At 47.6% G+C, this 17,143-nt stretch overlaps 1 protein-coding gene across 8 annotated transcripts in view; it reads right to left on the bottom strand.

The window, feature by feature from the left end:
* LOC116940335 (electrogenic sodium bicarbonate cotransporter 1-like) overlaps positions 1 to 17,143 on the bottom strand; it is a 58,057-nt gene that overhangs the window by 20,038 nt on the left and 20,876 nt on the right. For 7 of the 8 annotated variants that reach the window (XM_076065718.1, XM_076065722.1, XM_032950025.2 and 4 more), the window contains 7 exons: positions 12,916 to 13,003; positions 12,402 to 12,556; positions 10,628 to 10,756; positions 9,716 to 9,890; positions 4,846 to 4,979; positions 4,040 to 4,311; positions 1,266 to 1,336 (listed from right to left, as the gene is read on the bottom strand). In XM_076065718.1, coding sequence (XP_075921833.1) covers positions 1,266 to 1,336; positions 4,040 to 4,311; positions 4,846 to 4,979; positions 9,716 to 9,890; positions 10,628 to 10,756; positions 12,402 to 12,556; positions 12,916 to 13,003 — 1,024 coding nt within the window. The remainder of the gene's footprint in view (positions 1 to 1,265; positions 1,337 to 4,039; positions 4,312 to 4,845; positions 4,980 to 9,715; positions 9,891 to 10,627; positions 10,757 to 12,401; positions 12,557 to 12,915; positions 13,004 to 17,143) is intronic. The other variant, XM_076065720.1, reaches the window with a different exon arrangement.

The raw sequence follows: 17,143 nt of genomic DNA, 5'->3' as shown, positions 1-17,143 counted from the left end.
ACTGAGTGTGGTTCACCGAGTCTTCCTACTGGGTGGCATGCGTTGTTTCTTTACGCTTCCTCTTGGCTAGAAGATATGTCGCAGTTGGGTAGCCGACTTACACTGGAGCAGCACTGATGCATTATCAACAGAGTTGAAAATTTTAAACACGTGGCAAGTGTCAGGGAGGCAACGCCAGTGCCACGGCCAAATGGGCCGAGAGATGAGAGTGCTCGTTTTGGAAAATGTGGCCGTTTATTTAATCGGTGGGCCATAACGAACGTTTTTACTGCCGTTTCTGCTGTTGCCAGTGTTGGCAGCGTTGCGCCTTGCACTTAAAGCGCTGAAGCAAGAGCTGCACTCTCTGCAGCAGCAGCATCAGCAATTCAGGGCTGTGATCTCGCATTTTGCTGCAGTGCAGCATTCTCACACGGGGGGAAAAAATTACGCAAAGCCATTGGCTATCAGTGCCCTTTCGATTCAGCACAATTTTCACATCGAAGCCCTAATCTTAACGACCGCAATTTAGTGCCACAATTATCTCAAGCATTAACCCTGCATCTAGCCCTTTGCGTGCACCCGTAGGTTAACGCCAATGTTGAATCGCAATCCCACGCGTTTATATCTGTCCATTTTTTTGCTGTCTTTGCATGGCCGGGACAGTAAAATGCCATTTCTGGAGCTGGTTATGATTTTGTAAACTCTACAAACCTTAATCGTTACAAAACCTTACCGAAATAAATCCGCCACAGCTGTCGTGGCCCACATGCCACACCTGTTATCTAACGCCACCTAAATAGGACAATGAAAAGCTATTTTTTTTACAAAACTTAAACTATTAAACTATTTATATTTGACCAGATAAGACCCCACTGAGCTATATAACTCTTTTTCAGAAGCGACCTGACCACAAATTATAGCTCAACAAAGTGGCTTATCATGTAGAATTGTTTATCAGCCAAATACTCTAAACGCATGCTTATAAATGTGGAGGGAAAAACCGGAGAACCGAGAGAGAAATTCACGCGACGACGGGGAGAGAGAGACATGCAAACTCCAAAAGTACACGTGTCAAAGTCGGTATCGAACCCATGAACTCCTGTATACCGGGTGAGGTAGTTAACATCTCGCCACCGTGGCACCCAACAACAGAGCGGATCCAACACCCCCCGCCCCGAACCCCCTGCCCTGGGGTGCCAGCTGTACTCGTGACGGAACGCGTGCGAAGCCGAGATCGGCGAAGGAGGTGTGGTGTGGCGTGCGCAACGCGCGCACGACGGGCGTACCAGAGAGAAAATGGTGTCGTTAGGGCCCAGGGTGGTTGCCACTGTTAGCGTACCATTCACAAAATAGTTGACTGCGAAGGAGAGGAGGGGGGGGAGGTATGAGACACGATGCAACATAACGGCGGCAGACTTTTCTTAACAGTTTTAAACACACAAATTGTTCGTGGCCTAATGAGCACACCAGAACGTTACATAATAACGTAAGACATGTACAGCCCTTTTGTCAATCCACTGCTGGATTAGAGCTTCTCCACGCTCTGTGGGTCACGGCAGTCGTTTGACCCTCCTTCACCAAGGTGGTCTTGGCAAGTTGGTGAAGGCGGGGAGCATGGACAGGGAAAGGATACAAACGTGGTAAAACTTGGGATTTTGCTGCACTGCCCACTACTGCTCACCGCGTAGCTCTGCAGCTGCAGGCGACAACAACGTGCTTTATGAATGGTGATCACCCATCCAAGTGCTACCTAGGCCCATACCTGCTTAGCAGCGATTATAATATCATAGAACGCATAGCAATTTTATATAGGAGGAAGCATACCACTGCACACACGTGGTATGTTCAAACAAATTGAGTTGTAAATGGAAATACTCCAACTCAATACATGCAGCTCAGAATGTAAAGCATCCAACAGAGAATGCTCTAAGGACCAACATAAGCACTCGATGTACTAGGTCTCAGGATACAGGCTCAATGGTGGCTTCTGCATCTCAAGCACCGAATTAAACTTCGTGCACTTTACTCTCAGCTGCAGCAAGAAGTTTTGGAAATGTTAACTCAAGCAGATTGTTCTCCTCTAGGGACGGAATTAAAATAAAGTCTAAAGATTATTTTTAGGTATATTTGACAAAAAACTGAATTTCAAATTATTACAGTCTGTCCGAGATGCCTGTTCACATCGCCATGCTCGCAGGCAACCCTGGATGGCAACGGGAGAGAGGGGCATTGCGTGGCGGGTATGCTTGAGCTACTCTGCATGGGCTTCACGCGGACGAGAGACAAAGGCACGTACTCACTCGTGGTGCACAGCAGCGCATGTTCACGCAAGGTGGACGGGGCAAAGAGAAAGAGAGAGAAAGCATTGCGTGAGAGTTGAGAGCACGGATGAACTTCGGTGAGAGAACACGAACGCCAAAGCGGGAACGACGCACCGTCTACCCCGAGCCGTCGGCAAGCAATTTTTTTTCGAACTTGGTCAAACAAAAAGCTCAATATTTCAAGAGGCCGCAATGCACGTGAATATACGTGACGGTGGTTCTGATTAGATGACGCGCCACGAAGCAGCAGTCCTTAAAGAGTCGTGTGCGCTTCCGCCTCAACGGGCCGCCGGCAGCTTGCATACGCAAATGTGGCGGCTGCTTGGCACGTCTGCACGCCTTGCTCCTGCCGTCACGAAACCATGGCCGGCTTTGTATCTCTACAAGGACGCCCAACGGATGGGGGCAGAGTTACGCGAGTTTGGAAACAAATGAAGCTACGCGCAAAATAAGTACACTGGCCAGGATGGCGCAAGCGCTCTCGCGTAACACGTTGGCAATAAAGAATTGCAAGTTGAGATTGATGGTACAAGAGTGGAATGAATATTTGATCGTGTCAAATGTATGATTTGGAATGCAATAATTTGTTGAAGTTTTCAAAAGCACGCTCGAGTAAAAAAAGAGGAAGCAATGTGACACAAGCTGGATGCGGATTTTTGCAAGGTACAATCGGTCCGGATATAAATATAAACAGACAGGTTATCTCTAGGAATGCTTATTTTTATCATTAAAACTGAAATTTTATAACAGCCCTCATAGGCCCTCATAGGTAAAATGTCATATTTGAGATTTAAGTTTCTCTTCCTGAGTGAGAATGTATCCGTGTCTTGAATTGTTATAGCAAAGGTCAAATGTAGCAGATTTGCACTTGTATTCCAAACCAAAATTTTTATTTTAAATAAATAAAAACTATTAATAAAAGATAAGCCCCAAAATTAGAAAAAGTGCACAAACCTACACATCCACTCAGGCACATCTATAACATGAGATAATTTGTTTTTTTATATTTTTATCTAATGATTTACAAACAGTGAAACAAAAATAATCATCTGGGCAGATACTGTGGAGTGGAGAACGTCTCCCTGTGCAGAGTGAGCATCACCACCTCCCCACTTCGCCCTCCAGAGAGAGCCCCAACACAACGCCACTAATCTCCGGTCAATTCTCACTGAACATTTTTATATCTTCCAGGTCGCCGGTAGACCGGGAGGTGGCATGTGACTCGTAGCCAGATCCGTAGCGAGGGGATTACGACTGTGGATGCGGTGCCCCGGCAGATGCGGATAAAGTTTCTGCGGGGTGACTGACAGGTGAAGTTAAACAGCAAAGGTGCGGCCCTGCAATCTCTTGTTCACGCCACTGCTGGTGGAAGAGCTTGCACTCGAGCGATGTCTAGAGAGTTCTTCCAGAGAGTACTTTGGCCTAATCTTTCCACGCTGGCCAGATGTCTTGAAAGCGGTGCGAGGTGCTCACACTGTTTACTCCCAACACCCGCGACCTGCCGATGGACTAACCCTGGCGTCGCCGCCGTTCACACCGCTGGGTGGCCAGGAGGAAGTGTGGAGCGGATCTAACAAAAAAAATAACACATTGTCGATGCAATCGAATCGGATTGAATCGTATTGAGTCGGCGACCTCCGTATCTCTGCTGAAAGGTAAGCCCCTGCACGGTAGCGGGTCATCCCCGAGTCAGCAACTAGCAACGCGGGCACACGTGCGAGTGTCACGGCAGCGCCTACCTGGGTCCGGCGCCTGGCAGGTGCAGCTGTAGAGTGTGATGTAGTCGGGCTTGTAGTCCAGGTTGATGGGGTAGTAATTGAAGAGGCCGAGCATCTTCTTGATGGCGTCGTAGATGAAGATGAAGCTGATGAGGGCGGAGAAGCCCTCCTCGGTGAAGCGGGTGAAGTACTGCACCAGGTAGGAGGCGTCCGTCGCCACCAGAATGAGGCTCATGAAGGCCGACCACAGGCCTATCCAGAGCCGGAACTCCAGATAGTCAAAGTCGTTCTCCCTGGATGCACAGGGATGAAAGAACAAAACAATCCCCAAATAGGTGCCGATGAAATATTGTGCCCGTTAAAGTTATTTTTCTTGCACACGTCTGAAGAGAAACGTCGGCTGATTTGTCTGATTTTGAAATGGACATTTGTATGCTCTGGTCTGAAGATTGCCCTTTAAAGAGAGAGATATATGACCAATTCACCCAAGTTTAAAATAACTCATCACGTAGATACAAAAAGAGTGCAGGCTGGAAACAAAAAAAACTAATAAAACAAAAGACTACGTTTTCATGTACAGCCTGCATAGACTGTTGGGACAATTCAAACCAAGCACCTAATACAGCTGAAAAGGTACATGAGGGAGTGATCTGGCCAGCTCCATGTCTGGCCACCTTTGTCTCACCAGTGCTGATGTTTACGCACAACACACCATCTACTAACCATTCAAGGCTTAGTCGACCTAAGGGAGACCCAGAGCTACCCGCTACCGATGCCAGCTGTGGCCGGGAGACGTGCGCGCTCACGTGCATGCAACAACCGCTCACTTGCTGAAGTTAAAGAGGAGTCTCTCAAACACCAGCACGGGTCCCGTGCTGCTCAGGATGATGAGCGGCTGCCCGGCGAACAAACAGAACACAGCGCCAGACAGGGCCGTGCCCAAGAAGCTCTCCAGCACGCCCTGGGAAAATAAGACACGAGCACAACAAATAAAACCCAATGCAATGTCATTTGATTTCATGTTCGTGCAGAGCAAACCCCCCCTCCCGCTCACTTGATGTTAAGCACACACACGATCTCGTGAAAGCCCTCGCCTCATTAATCCAGCCCCCAAGATATGCTAACTCGAACAAATATGCGTTTTAAGTTCGATCTAAAAGATTTGATCATGCCAGCATTCCTGATGCGACTTGGAACAGAGTCCCAGAAACAGGGAGCATCCCAACGGAAGGCCCCTTGACCCCTCCCGAGTTGGGACGACTTTCTCGGAACCACCAAGAAGAGTTCAGCATTTTGAACTCGGTGGTTGAAATGTTGGGAGCATAATTAATTCTATGCATGACGTTTTCCAAATCGCGAAAAGCTTGAGCGATATTCAACAGCGCGAAACACAGATTCGTTGGAAATGATCACTGCCGAGATGCTGGTGAATGCCTGGGGCTTTCAAATCTTCATATCATCTGTGTCGACAACGCCATGAGAGGCACGTGGAGTTTTAGAAGGACGAGCCTCATGCAATATTAGAAAGCCACTGGAGCTATGCAATTTTAAATATCAATTGAAAACTAATTTCCTGAGAAGTAATTTTGTGTTCAGTTTGTTGTCCTACCCCTGTACCACCGATTAGCATGGTTGGCTACTCAAGTTCAACATACATACATACAATAACAACTTCATTGTAGCAAATGTGTGTGTGTGCTTGTTTAGTTTTATTTAACTAACTCAAACTGGCAATTGTAATGATTTAATATTAGATTATACCGTTGTATACAGCTTATATATTGAAAGCTTATATGTTCTAATGCTGCACAGCATCATGGGAAACAACCACAATGCATTGCAGGCAAAGCCAAAGTACATTGATAGCAATGTACTTCTGACCTACAGCTCAATCACAATTTTAAATAAATAGTTTTACAACCACATTCGGGTTTGGAGCTGTGCAGCAAAACAGTTCCAGACAAAGATATAAACTGTGTGCCCTCCATAAAGAGGGGAATGGAAGAGTATAAAGCCTTGACAAACAGCAGCATCCCAGGCAATTGGAATTTCTATCAGCTTCAAAAAGAAGTGCAAAGAGCCATCCCAGTTATATTTTTACTAAACTGCAACAGCCTAGACGTAAAAACTTTGCAGAGACTCACTGTAAGGTACACATCTGCAACGCAAACTACTTTCGTCAGCATTTAAGTTTTCCTTCAACTGAACGAGCAGCGTTCTTGCAAACACTTATTCCCAGCTCTCACGCGCAATAAACGCGCTACATTCTTGTCACCCTCGCAGCCGTTACAATTTGGGGAAATTAATCTTATTAACGCACGAACTGTCAAGTTCCACCTTCGTCGGTGAGCGTCTTTGCATGGCAGGGTGAATTTGCAATGTAGATTTGAAGTTTTTTGTGATTGCAATGATCCATACTCTTTGGTTCTTTCGGTAAAGTCACGTAGGTAAAATAAAAAAATAAAGTTAATCAAATCACGATGTTTTGGAAGCAACACAAGCCTCCATCATCAGGTGGGATAGTCAGAAAAATATGAATGTGCATTCTCAGAGACAGCCAAACACAAGCTCCCCCCCCCCCCCCCCCGTGTATGTACAGTCACACAAGTGCTGTGGCAAGAGCGGATATTGTGCCGTCAATGGACCAGGTGATCATTCCTGACCCCGGTATGTTCACTCTTCTCCCTGCAGGTGAACAGCGGTGGTAGCATAAGGCGCAAGCAAACGAAGCAAAAGGCCTGCTTCGTGTTCATGAAACAAGTAAGGTTTAACCCAATATCATCGCAACAAAAAAAACTCAGATTCGTAGACAAATGAAAAAAAACCTCAACATTAATAAAGTTGCTGAATATATCTTTCTTTAAATTCATCGAGGAACTTTAGTTTTCACGTAACTGCGATGCAATTAAGTTACACAGCTTATCCGGGAAATAACGTTTGCAGTAATGTGGTGTACACAAAATAATTGTCTGGTTTGGGTTCCCAATGAGCTGCCACCACCACAGGTGAAGAGGGGAGGTGGATGGGTGGTGAGCTAAAAAAAGGTAAAGGTGCAGGCATGCAATTGCTCTCGTCACTGCTGGCAGAAAGAGCCATTTGGGTCCAATGTCCCATGTTAGTCAGGCTTGTTGGAAGAGGGTGGGCGTACCCACACTTTACCCCACCATATGCGACCTACCGATTGACCACCTTTAGTTTGAACTATTTATACTCCATGGTGGGACAGAGGTGTGGTGGTGGGGGCGTGATGGAAATTTTATAAATGTACACCGTTGCTTCAACTGCTGCCCAAGGAGATGGCCATTAAACTGGGCAACCGCGAGAATGTGCTCACCATGGCACCACAGCATCTCCCGGAGTAGTGAGTAGTATTACTGTAGCAGCCTCTATTTAAACTGGGGGTGAGAGAGCCCGTATCCCTTCAGAGAGGGGCGCCTGCAATCACTGCCGTAATTATTGTCGACTCACGGTGGGGGGGAGCGGGGTGTGGGGGGGGACGCGGTGTTCCATGGGGGTCAGTTTCAAGGGAGTGAGCCGGATTGTCACATTACCCTGGGGCACGGCGGTTATTGCTGTAATTAATATAACCGCTCTCTTGCCGCTGTTGACTCTTTGGGTGTACGCTTGATCAATATTGAACGTGCTTCTTAGAGTTACAGGCCAGCACAGGACAAGCAAATATTGGGAGGTGGTCAATTGCTGTTTTGAGAAAGTGCTTTTGAAAACGTATTTGCCATCGCACGGGCTGTTGTGGATTTGCTGTCCATCTCAAAGCTTGCTGATAATTGAGATTAATGTAACACGCAGTAAGGACACACTCGGATGTCATTTGTCGAGTCGACACAGAATTGGCAAACACAGTAATTGACGAAAAAAGTTAAATGCTGATCCGTAGATAAGCACTGAATGAGCTGAACAGTGAAACGCTACGGTAGTGTAATTCAAACCGGTTCATAACGAACTCTACATTTGGGGGGGAATGAAAAAAAAACCCTCAGGTCACCAGATTCTTAGTGCAGTGTGCCAACCACTGCACTCAGAACCTGGTAACCTGAGTTTGATTCCCGGCCATGGCTCACATGAGCGACGAGTGATAACTGAACCAGTCCTGGTGTCCGTGACTGCACCGTCCCACACTGACCAGCGAGGTGATCAAACAACCCCCATGACGGCAAGGCACGCCTGCAACCAGCAGCGGACAAAGGGCTGTCATTTATTCTTATTATAATATAAAATACTGTTACGGGACACACTCTGACTTAATTAAAGGGAATTTTATTTCCAACATTATCCAAAGCGATTCATTAAGTAGGATATATTTATTATTGGAGGTCAGAGATAGGTCAGCCACTATTTAATTACATGAGCGTGAATCAGATTGTTTAATATTGAAAGTGTAGGTCAGTGTGCAAAGCATTAAGCAGGCATTCTCTTCCTGTTATCATATCAAAGCAAAGATAATGTGCAAATGTTAAGACCCTTTCATCTAATGGGTAACACGGAGACAGTCAGGCTTGTTCAAAAGAATGGATCCAGAAATAAACTTGTATCTGCGGCCAACACACAAAACATCGCGTGGATATTCACGGTTGTGCTGTACGGCTCTCCGATGTGTTATCAGATCGTAGCCCGTGTTGTTCAGCACGGTGTCCGACGTTTCGCTCCATGTGCTGGTACTGTTGGAACTGAACGGAGTCATTCAGTTTCTGTGGAACTACTACTCCTATTTATGTTTATTTGACCAGCTAAGGCCCACTGAGCTATGTAGCTCTTTTTCAGAAGTGACCTGGACGTAAATGATAGCTCAACGAAGTGGCTTATCATGTGGGAATTTAGAGCAGCCAAATGCTCTAAGCGCATGTTTCTAAAAGCTTCCAGGACGTCGAGCGAAACGTCCGACATCGTGCCAGACAATACTTGGTACAACCCGAGCAAACACACATCAACGGGTGATGGTATAATGTATTTATGTTGAACTTCTTTCGCACCGTACGTAGCCAACTTTGTTAATAGCATCAACTTTGTCTAACTGTTCGAGCCATTCGCTCCATCCTCCTGTCTCCTGCCACAAAAGCACCGTGACATTGGCTGTATTGTCATGCCGCCTTTCGAATTGCGCAATGCTGGTGGCTGTTGTTGCTTTTGCGCAGCGCATGCCCAGAGTGGGAGTGGCGAGCAAAAATCGAATTATCCAACACATTACGCAGCCTCTGACCTTTGGGAAATGCGTTTGCCTCAATAATTCGCATTTACTACGTGCATTCCTGGTCGGTACAGAACAAACGTTTACATTTTATTATTTTCAGCAAAATCTCACAAAGTCTTAGATCACGTACGCTTGGGTTAGGTTGCGCTAGACAAACATAAATCCAAAAAGCGTAGCTCTGAGGTTGACTTAAGTGAAAGTTCACTTTGAGTGTACATCCATCTTATATGTTGACTCCCTCATCGTCATGACTGTTATCCGAGGGCGGCCCTCTCCAAAGAGTGTAGCTCCCCGAGGACAATGAACCACGTGGCCCGCTTTACAGCAAGCCACGTGGCCCGGCTGGCTTGGTCCGCAAAGGATGCTATGGAGAATCTGGGCAGGTGCCCTTGGTCCGGATTACGGACCGAGCCAACTCACTTCCCGTGGGTCATGGGAACGGGGCCACTAGAGAAGGGTTTGGCTGGTGTTGCGTTAGCAGGAGCTCTTGCCTGCATGTTGTCCGTGGCATCCCCCAGCAACCCGCCAAACGTGATGGCGTTGGTGATGGTGGCCAAGTAGATGAAGAGGGTGGCCGAGAGCGACTGGATGCTCAGCGCGTCGTAGATATCGCTGCAGAAGAATGGCAGCTTCCTCTTGATGTCCTTGAACAGGCCACCGAACAGCCTGTAGAGGGCACATGGGCAAGACGTGTTAACGGATGTTTGTACAGCGGTTTGTTTAATAGGCAAATGTGTGTATATGTGAAAACGTGTGATGCATATACACGACTAAACGACACAACTCAGGAAACAAATGCGTTCGGGTGTTGTTCTGGTCACCGACACCCCCTCGTGTACCGTGCTGGCCTTCTTCGTAGGTGCTCGCTAACAGCACTTGCCCCAAAAAGTCTGTTTTAGCTAAAGTGGGGGACCTTTGTCTTTCTTTGCATGAGCATGTTGGTGTGCGTGCGGCTGCTCAAAAGATGGAGCTCGATTTGCGTCTCTGAAATGGTTTTGAATGCCCCTGCCCCTCGGATGTAAGCTTGCTAAACAACAAAACGACTCTTGGTCAAAGTTACAGTTTTTTTGTTATGCTGGCAGATGCATTATGCATATTGGCGATGCTCTCAAACAGCAGTAAACATGATATAATATGTAAGTACAAGCGGTAGTGACGACGATGAGTATAATTAGTGGCTGAAGAAGATTCCTATATAACAATGAAGGTGATGATATGTTTGATGATGTCACAGATAATAGAGTGGCAATGGTGCTGACAATTATAATTGTACTTATGCAGTGATAATGATGGTGATGTAATAATGCTATGACGATGACCAAGACAATGATGATGCTGATGATGATGTTAATTGTGATGATCTTTGCGTCATGGTATCAATGGTGACGATGGAGTGGTGTTACCGTCCCGTGCGCTGCAGCTCCTCCCCGGTGCCGTGGCCACCGCCACCTCCATCGCCGCCACCCCCATCGCCGCCCTCCTGCGGAGCGTCCCCATTGGCTCCCGGCTCCATGGCCGAGAAGTGCGACTTCCTGCGTGGAAACCAACGCGGTCGCTTACTCGTTACATTTTTTAAAGAGGAGCAGATGTAAACCTTGCGCATGCATTCTCTCCGGCGTTGCCGACGACTTTCCCCCCGTTGGCGGTCTCTCCACCGTTAGTCTCCACCACGGGCCATCATCCCTCCTATCGATCTATTCTCCCCAAGCCTACTTGCTCCTTCTGAACCCTTTTCCATTCTGACGACGTACGTGTATGTCATCTGTTCTTCCGATTCCAATCCGATGATGTATGTTGTATGTCATCGGAACGTAATCGAGAAGAGAAACTAAAATCAATTAACTTCATCAGTACGTCTTCAGGTCTGAAGATGTACCGAGGCCCCCACAAGGCCATGCGGGAGGGCGTGTGGCACATTTTGGCGCCAGCTTACGTACAGTGCGGTCGTTTCGCTACAATTCTCTGCGGCAAGTCTTTAAGAAAACGGCGCTATGCCTCTCTAAATAAAATTAATGTGAACCGCTGGCGCGTTCCTAGATTCAGCGGTGACCGGGACACACCCTGCAACTTGCAGACATCTTGAAAGAGAAAGGGTTAACAGTCGATGCGATGTCTGTACCTTGTAAATGGTCTCTGACCCAAGTGTTCCTCTTTCCATCTACGGTATCAGTGTAAATCCAAGCGTACACCTCTTCAATTTCATTATCACACTTTTAGATTGTTTTCCATTTCCTCTGTCAGTGTCCATGTCTGAACCATGCGTAATACAGGCAATGTGCACTTTTAGATTGCTTCTCGTGTTCTCTCATCAAGTTCAGTTTTCCCAAAGCACTACAACCTGCTGTTGGTCACCTCTTTATTTTCCTCACTTGGAACCTGGTTCACCTTCAACAGCTGCTTTAGGTAGGTACATACTCTCACGTGGGTTCTTTTTGCTTTTCAATTACTGTGCTTCCGATAGATACCTCCAATTGTTTAATGAACTTGAACAGTCATTTTAAGACCCAAAAATAAAATAACTGCAGGAAATTATGCGAGAGCTTGATAGAAAAAAATATAAGAAGGCTTGAAAAGTGGGTGATTGAAGGTAAATGAAAAAAAACCCCACATCCAACAGACCGTAAACACTGAAAAAAAATTGACATTGAATTCCAGAGGTCGCCCCGACTGCGTTCATAACTCGGGGCTGCGATCAGCGAGAGAAATAAGCCACCATGTGACGTCTAAGCCAGATGGAAAAATAAAACAATCGGCGAAAAGCGCCGCGTAATGTGCAAACGCTCGTGCATTGTCTTTGATCCGAGCGGTTAATAGCCAGCTTCCGAAAATTACGATATGCAAAAAAACACCTTTGCTATTGGCACGCAGCCCATGTTGGCTTCGGGGAGACGATGGTGAAAATCGTTGTCGAAAACTCGGAACCTCGTAGAGTCCCAATATGGCTGTTGTCTACTTTTAATGATATAGTTAACAAAAAAATGATACCATGCAAGCAACGCGCACGTCGGAGCGCCAGTTGGCATCGGACACGGGTGGCGGTGGTGTTACAACGGTCAAGCGAAGTAATCGAACGCAGAAAGAGGGGGCCGAGCGCCACCCCCCCCCCAAACAAAAAATAACTACAGCACCCCTAAGTGGCGGGACGCCATCATCCAACCTCCTCCGTGAGGCGCCCACCGTTTTTCGGGTGAGGGCAGCGTCTTTGGGGGCTCGATGCGAATGTTGGGGTCCCACTCTCCGGGCGGGAGCACGATCACCTCGTCCAGGAACTCGTCGATGCCGGCGATGAGGTCCTCCCGGTCGCGTGCCTTGTACGCCACGTCGTGGAACACCTGGCGGGAGGCAACGGCGGCGTGAGACGGCGCCGGCGATCGGCACGCAATGATCCCTGCCCCCCCTCCTCCCCCACCGTACAACCCACCTGGCACCGCCGATTGAGATCGATTTTATATATTTCAGCAGGAAGGGCCCGATGATCCAAATCAAATATATTTCCTCGATTAGGATCCTCTGGCTTAGCAATCATCAGGCATGCGCAGTGAGGTACAAACGAGATTCGCGATCGTATGTAGGTGCACTGTGGTGGGTCACGAAGACTGGACTTTGGCGAACGCTGGCCTGGAGGAACTCGCTGCATTCATGGCCGTGTCAAAACGCCGTTCTCTGTTCCATCACCGGGGGCCAGGCTCACCTCGTCGGACATCAGCGTCGCGATAGCTCTCCCGATCTCGTGGTACGACTTAGCCTTGCCCTTTGGCCCGAGCAAGATGAACAGAAACCTGGCAGGGGAAGAAATGGAAAGAAGGACGACGAAATATGCCTGGCTCACTCTCTAATCCGCACCGCTTACACCGGAGAAAAGCCATTAGCCGACCGTGGTTGGCATCGGCGGTCACGAAAGAAAGCGAAGGTGCTGTCCTGCAAATTGGTTGCTCATGCCAGAGCTGGTGGAAGGGCCTCCACTCGAGGGAGCTCTATAAGATAATTTAGCCTACTTTTCCATGCTGACATCTCGGAAGAGTCTCAGGACAGCAAGTGAAACCGTGTGCAATCGGTTGCCTGAGAAGCATGGATGGGGAGAGGGAAGAGAGGGTTAGGAAACTGTAGCCTGGGCAAGCTGGAGGGGGTGGATGTATGTTGAGCTTCTTTCGCACCGTACGAAGCCAACCGCGCTAATCAGAGGTGCGGGGGAAGGACAACAAACTAAATACAAAAAGCAGTTCTAAAGAAATGAGTTTTCAATCTAGATAATTTAAAAGTGCATCGCTCCAGTGGCTTCTTAATATCGGAAGGAAGAGCGTTCCAGGCGGCCGCAGAAGCGCATCCGAAAGCGCAGCGATGCGGTGGCCGTCTTTGTTCGGCGGTCAGCCAAAAGCCGCCGCTGCGAAGATGACCGAAATTTGCGTGATGATGGTTTATTTTCCTTGACGACATCAGCAAGGTATTGTGGTTCGTTTGTGGAAAGCGCTTTGTACGTAGTTAAGTTGAGATGTGGTGAAGTTGAGTTGGTGAAACCCAACAAAAGCCCCTTACAGGGGGACCGTGCATCGGAGAGGAGCTCCAGCGGCACGAGGTCAAAGTATTCTGCAAGTCACGGCACTCGAATGCATTCAAAGGATTTCCTCCAGGGCAATGTGTTTTTTTTACGCGTATGTTTTGTTTTTAAGGAGAAGCATGACTAAACAATGGTTGTGTGTAAATAATGCACTCTGGGTCTTCAAAAATATAAATTACGTAAAAAGTTTAAAGTGCGGATGGATTGACAGTGTCCACTGCTGGGTGATGGCTTCCCCATGCCATGTGGGTCATGCGGGCGGGGGTTATTTGTGACCATACTTCACAACTCCGGTCAGTGCTGGTTGGGTTGATGGTGGGGAGCATGTACTCGAGAGCATACACAGTGCAGTCACACGCTCATAAATAAATAATTAAATAGACATCATTTAAACTAGATTCGAAGCTTTCGTGACTGCAGGAATTACTCTTTGGTTATTTCGGTAAAGTCACGTAGAAAATAAAATCAAATAATAATAGAATACGACGTTTCGGTTGCAACACAAGCAACCATCATCAGGTAAAACTGAATTATAAAACGCAGACACAGAAACAGGCAGACACACATGCAGAGAAAGAGACACACACCAAGGAAACACAGACACGGAAACAGGCAGACACACATGCAGAGAGAGAGACACACACCAAGGAAACGCAGACACGGAAACAGGCAGACACACATGCAGAGAGAGACACACACAAAGACACACATGCAGAGAGAGAGACACACACCAAGGAAACACAGACACTGAAACAGGCAGACACACATGCAGAGAGAGACACACACAAAGACACACATGCAGAGAGAGTGACACACACCAAGGAAACACAGACACGGAAACAACAGGCAGACACACATGCAGAGAGAGACACACACAAAGACACACATGCAGAGAGAGCGACACACACCAAGGAAACACAGACACGGAAACAACAGGCAGACACATGCAGAGAGAGCGACACACACCAAGGAAACACAGACACGGAAACAACAGGCAGACACACATGCAGAGAGAGAGACACACAGCAAGGAAACACAGACACGGAAACAACAGGCAGACACACATGCATGTTGTCATGTTGATGATGGTTGCTTGTGTTGCAACCGAAACGTCGTATTCTATTATTATTTGATTTTATTTTCTACGTGACTTTGCCGAAAGAACCAAAGCGATATCATTCACCAGTGGGCTTAATTTCCTGCTTAATATTTCCTGGGACGCCGGTGCACTGGAGCAGGCGCCTGATTCAGCGGCCAGAGCCACAGTGAGAGGCGGCGTACTGGATGTGGCGTGCCGGGCATTGAAAATATTTTCCACGTCGACCAACTCGGGACAGACCCAGCTGCAATGAATCCGCGATCGTTACAAAAACGCGTTACATACCACGCTACGCATCGCGTTGCATACGTATCGCATTGCGCGTTTGTAAGACGGATGTGGGCGAGGCGGAGGGTCGAGTCGTGATCTTCCCTCTCTCGGGGGGGAGGGGGGACAAGAGTGGCGACCCAGAAAGCGCAGCGCGGTGCTCTCACTGCGCTCGCCCATCTCGTAGCACCGGTGGAGCTTTACAAACACATCCCTGTCACCCCGCCCACGGATTAAGTTTGTTCTTGGCTCTCCTCCGGAGACGAAAGGGTCGCGTGTTGTACACCAGCAGCACGCGCAAAAGCCTCCGAGTGGCATCCCAACTGCGGCCTCAATGTGTTACATGACCGCCCGATTGTAAAAAAAAAAAGTATTTCGGCCCGAATGAAATGCTGTTATTGGAACTGGTGGCGGTGGCAAATAATGTTGAGTAATAACATATTTTTTATGTGCATGAGACTCCAACCTTGCGTATTACCATTTTAAACAAGATAATGCAATGCCAAGAACATTATATTGTGGAATACTCTGCAATAGCCATGTAGCACTAAACTATTTAAATATTCGTTATTTTATCAGGTAAAGCCCACTGAGCTATATAGCTCGTTTTCAGAAGCGACCTGGCCACAAATGCAACATTTTAGCCAAGCAATTCAGAAAGTAAAAGCAGGACATATTGCTCGATGGGCTGATAGCCAATGGACAAGACTGGTGACAGAATGGCAGCATTAGGAGAGAATGCATCCGAGATGGCGATCACTGGCCAGACGTAGCGATGGCATCGGCTTATGTGCGGGAGAGTGAGATGGATGGTAGCAGCACTCCACTGAGGGATGGCGATGGCGTGTGGAGCCCATCTTCCATCAGTGGATAGACAACGGTTGATGATGACGATGATGATCCATTTAATTCCGGATGCATTACTCAGTCTTCTCCCCATTCTGTGCATTGGCAGAACTCGCAGGATCAAGTGCCGGGTGCAATTGGCAGCAGCTCGGAATATCCCACACGTATCAAAGCTCTCGTTCTCGCATGCCACGTTCTTTGTGCCTTTTAAATTCATTTATTTGGTCGACAGTACAAATCACAATGGCCTTTTTGTTGTTGTGAAAGCTGGCACTGCCCAGCATGTGACCACGTAACTCCAACCTTGGCTGGCTTCAACGCATGTCTTTCCCTAAATCCTCTTTAATTTGAACGTAATTCAGACACGAGGATAATGTAGCGTAAATAATAATGCACACCGCGGAGAGCCAGAGAGCACGATCGAATTCCGCGTCGCAGCGCAACGCTCGCTGCCACGCAAATAAACAGACATGTTCTATCACAATATCAAAATGCACGCGCAGCATGGTGTTACATTGCAGGCGAGGGGAACAAAATGTCAAAGGGGGGTAAATACAAACACCAGTGCAGGATGAATAATTGCTTCGTTATGCTCTCCGTGTTGAAGCTTTAATGTGTCCGCCAGCGTAACAGTGGCGTTTATGAATGGGCGCTTGCTTGCGTTTCATTTGGTGAATCTAAAACAGCTGCACTGCAAGCTGTAACAGGGCTCACTTTGTGCCGTGGTGGTGGACGATTGTGGCTCGCGAACAATGTGCATGTTTGTACAATGTACATGTTGTGTACATGTACGTTATACATGTGTGTGCACGTTCAGCCCCTTTGACATGCCACTGCTGGATGAGGACCCTCCTCCACACCCTGCAGGTTATCTGGCTGCATTTCATAGGCATGCTGGTCAGTGCAGCTTAGCAATAGTGAGGATCATAGGTGTGGCAGCATAGAAGTACAGTACCAGAATGGAATATGCTGCACGATCCCTCTGATTGTCCACCACACAGTCTTGCAGTCTCCACCACAGGGTTATGTGTGGTGTTCGCCCATGTGACCACTGCCCAGGATCAACAACTTTGCTTAGCTTCCGTGATCTGACGAGTTTGGGCGCATGGCATTCTTGATGATTTGGTCACAGGCAATGAAAAATGTTTAGGG

The sequence above is a fragment of the Petromyzon marinus genome, chromosome 8, assembly GCF_048934315.1.
Source record: "Petromyzon marinus isolate PM22_M1 ecotype Great Lakes invasive population chromosome 8, UKy_Petmar_22M1.pri1.0, whole genome shotgun sequence".
Lineage (NCBI taxonomy): Eukaryota > Metazoa > Chordata > Hyperoartia > Petromyzontiformes > Petromyzontidae > Petromyzon > Petromyzon marinus.
This window is presented reverse-complemented; position numbering and strand designations above follow the sequence as displayed.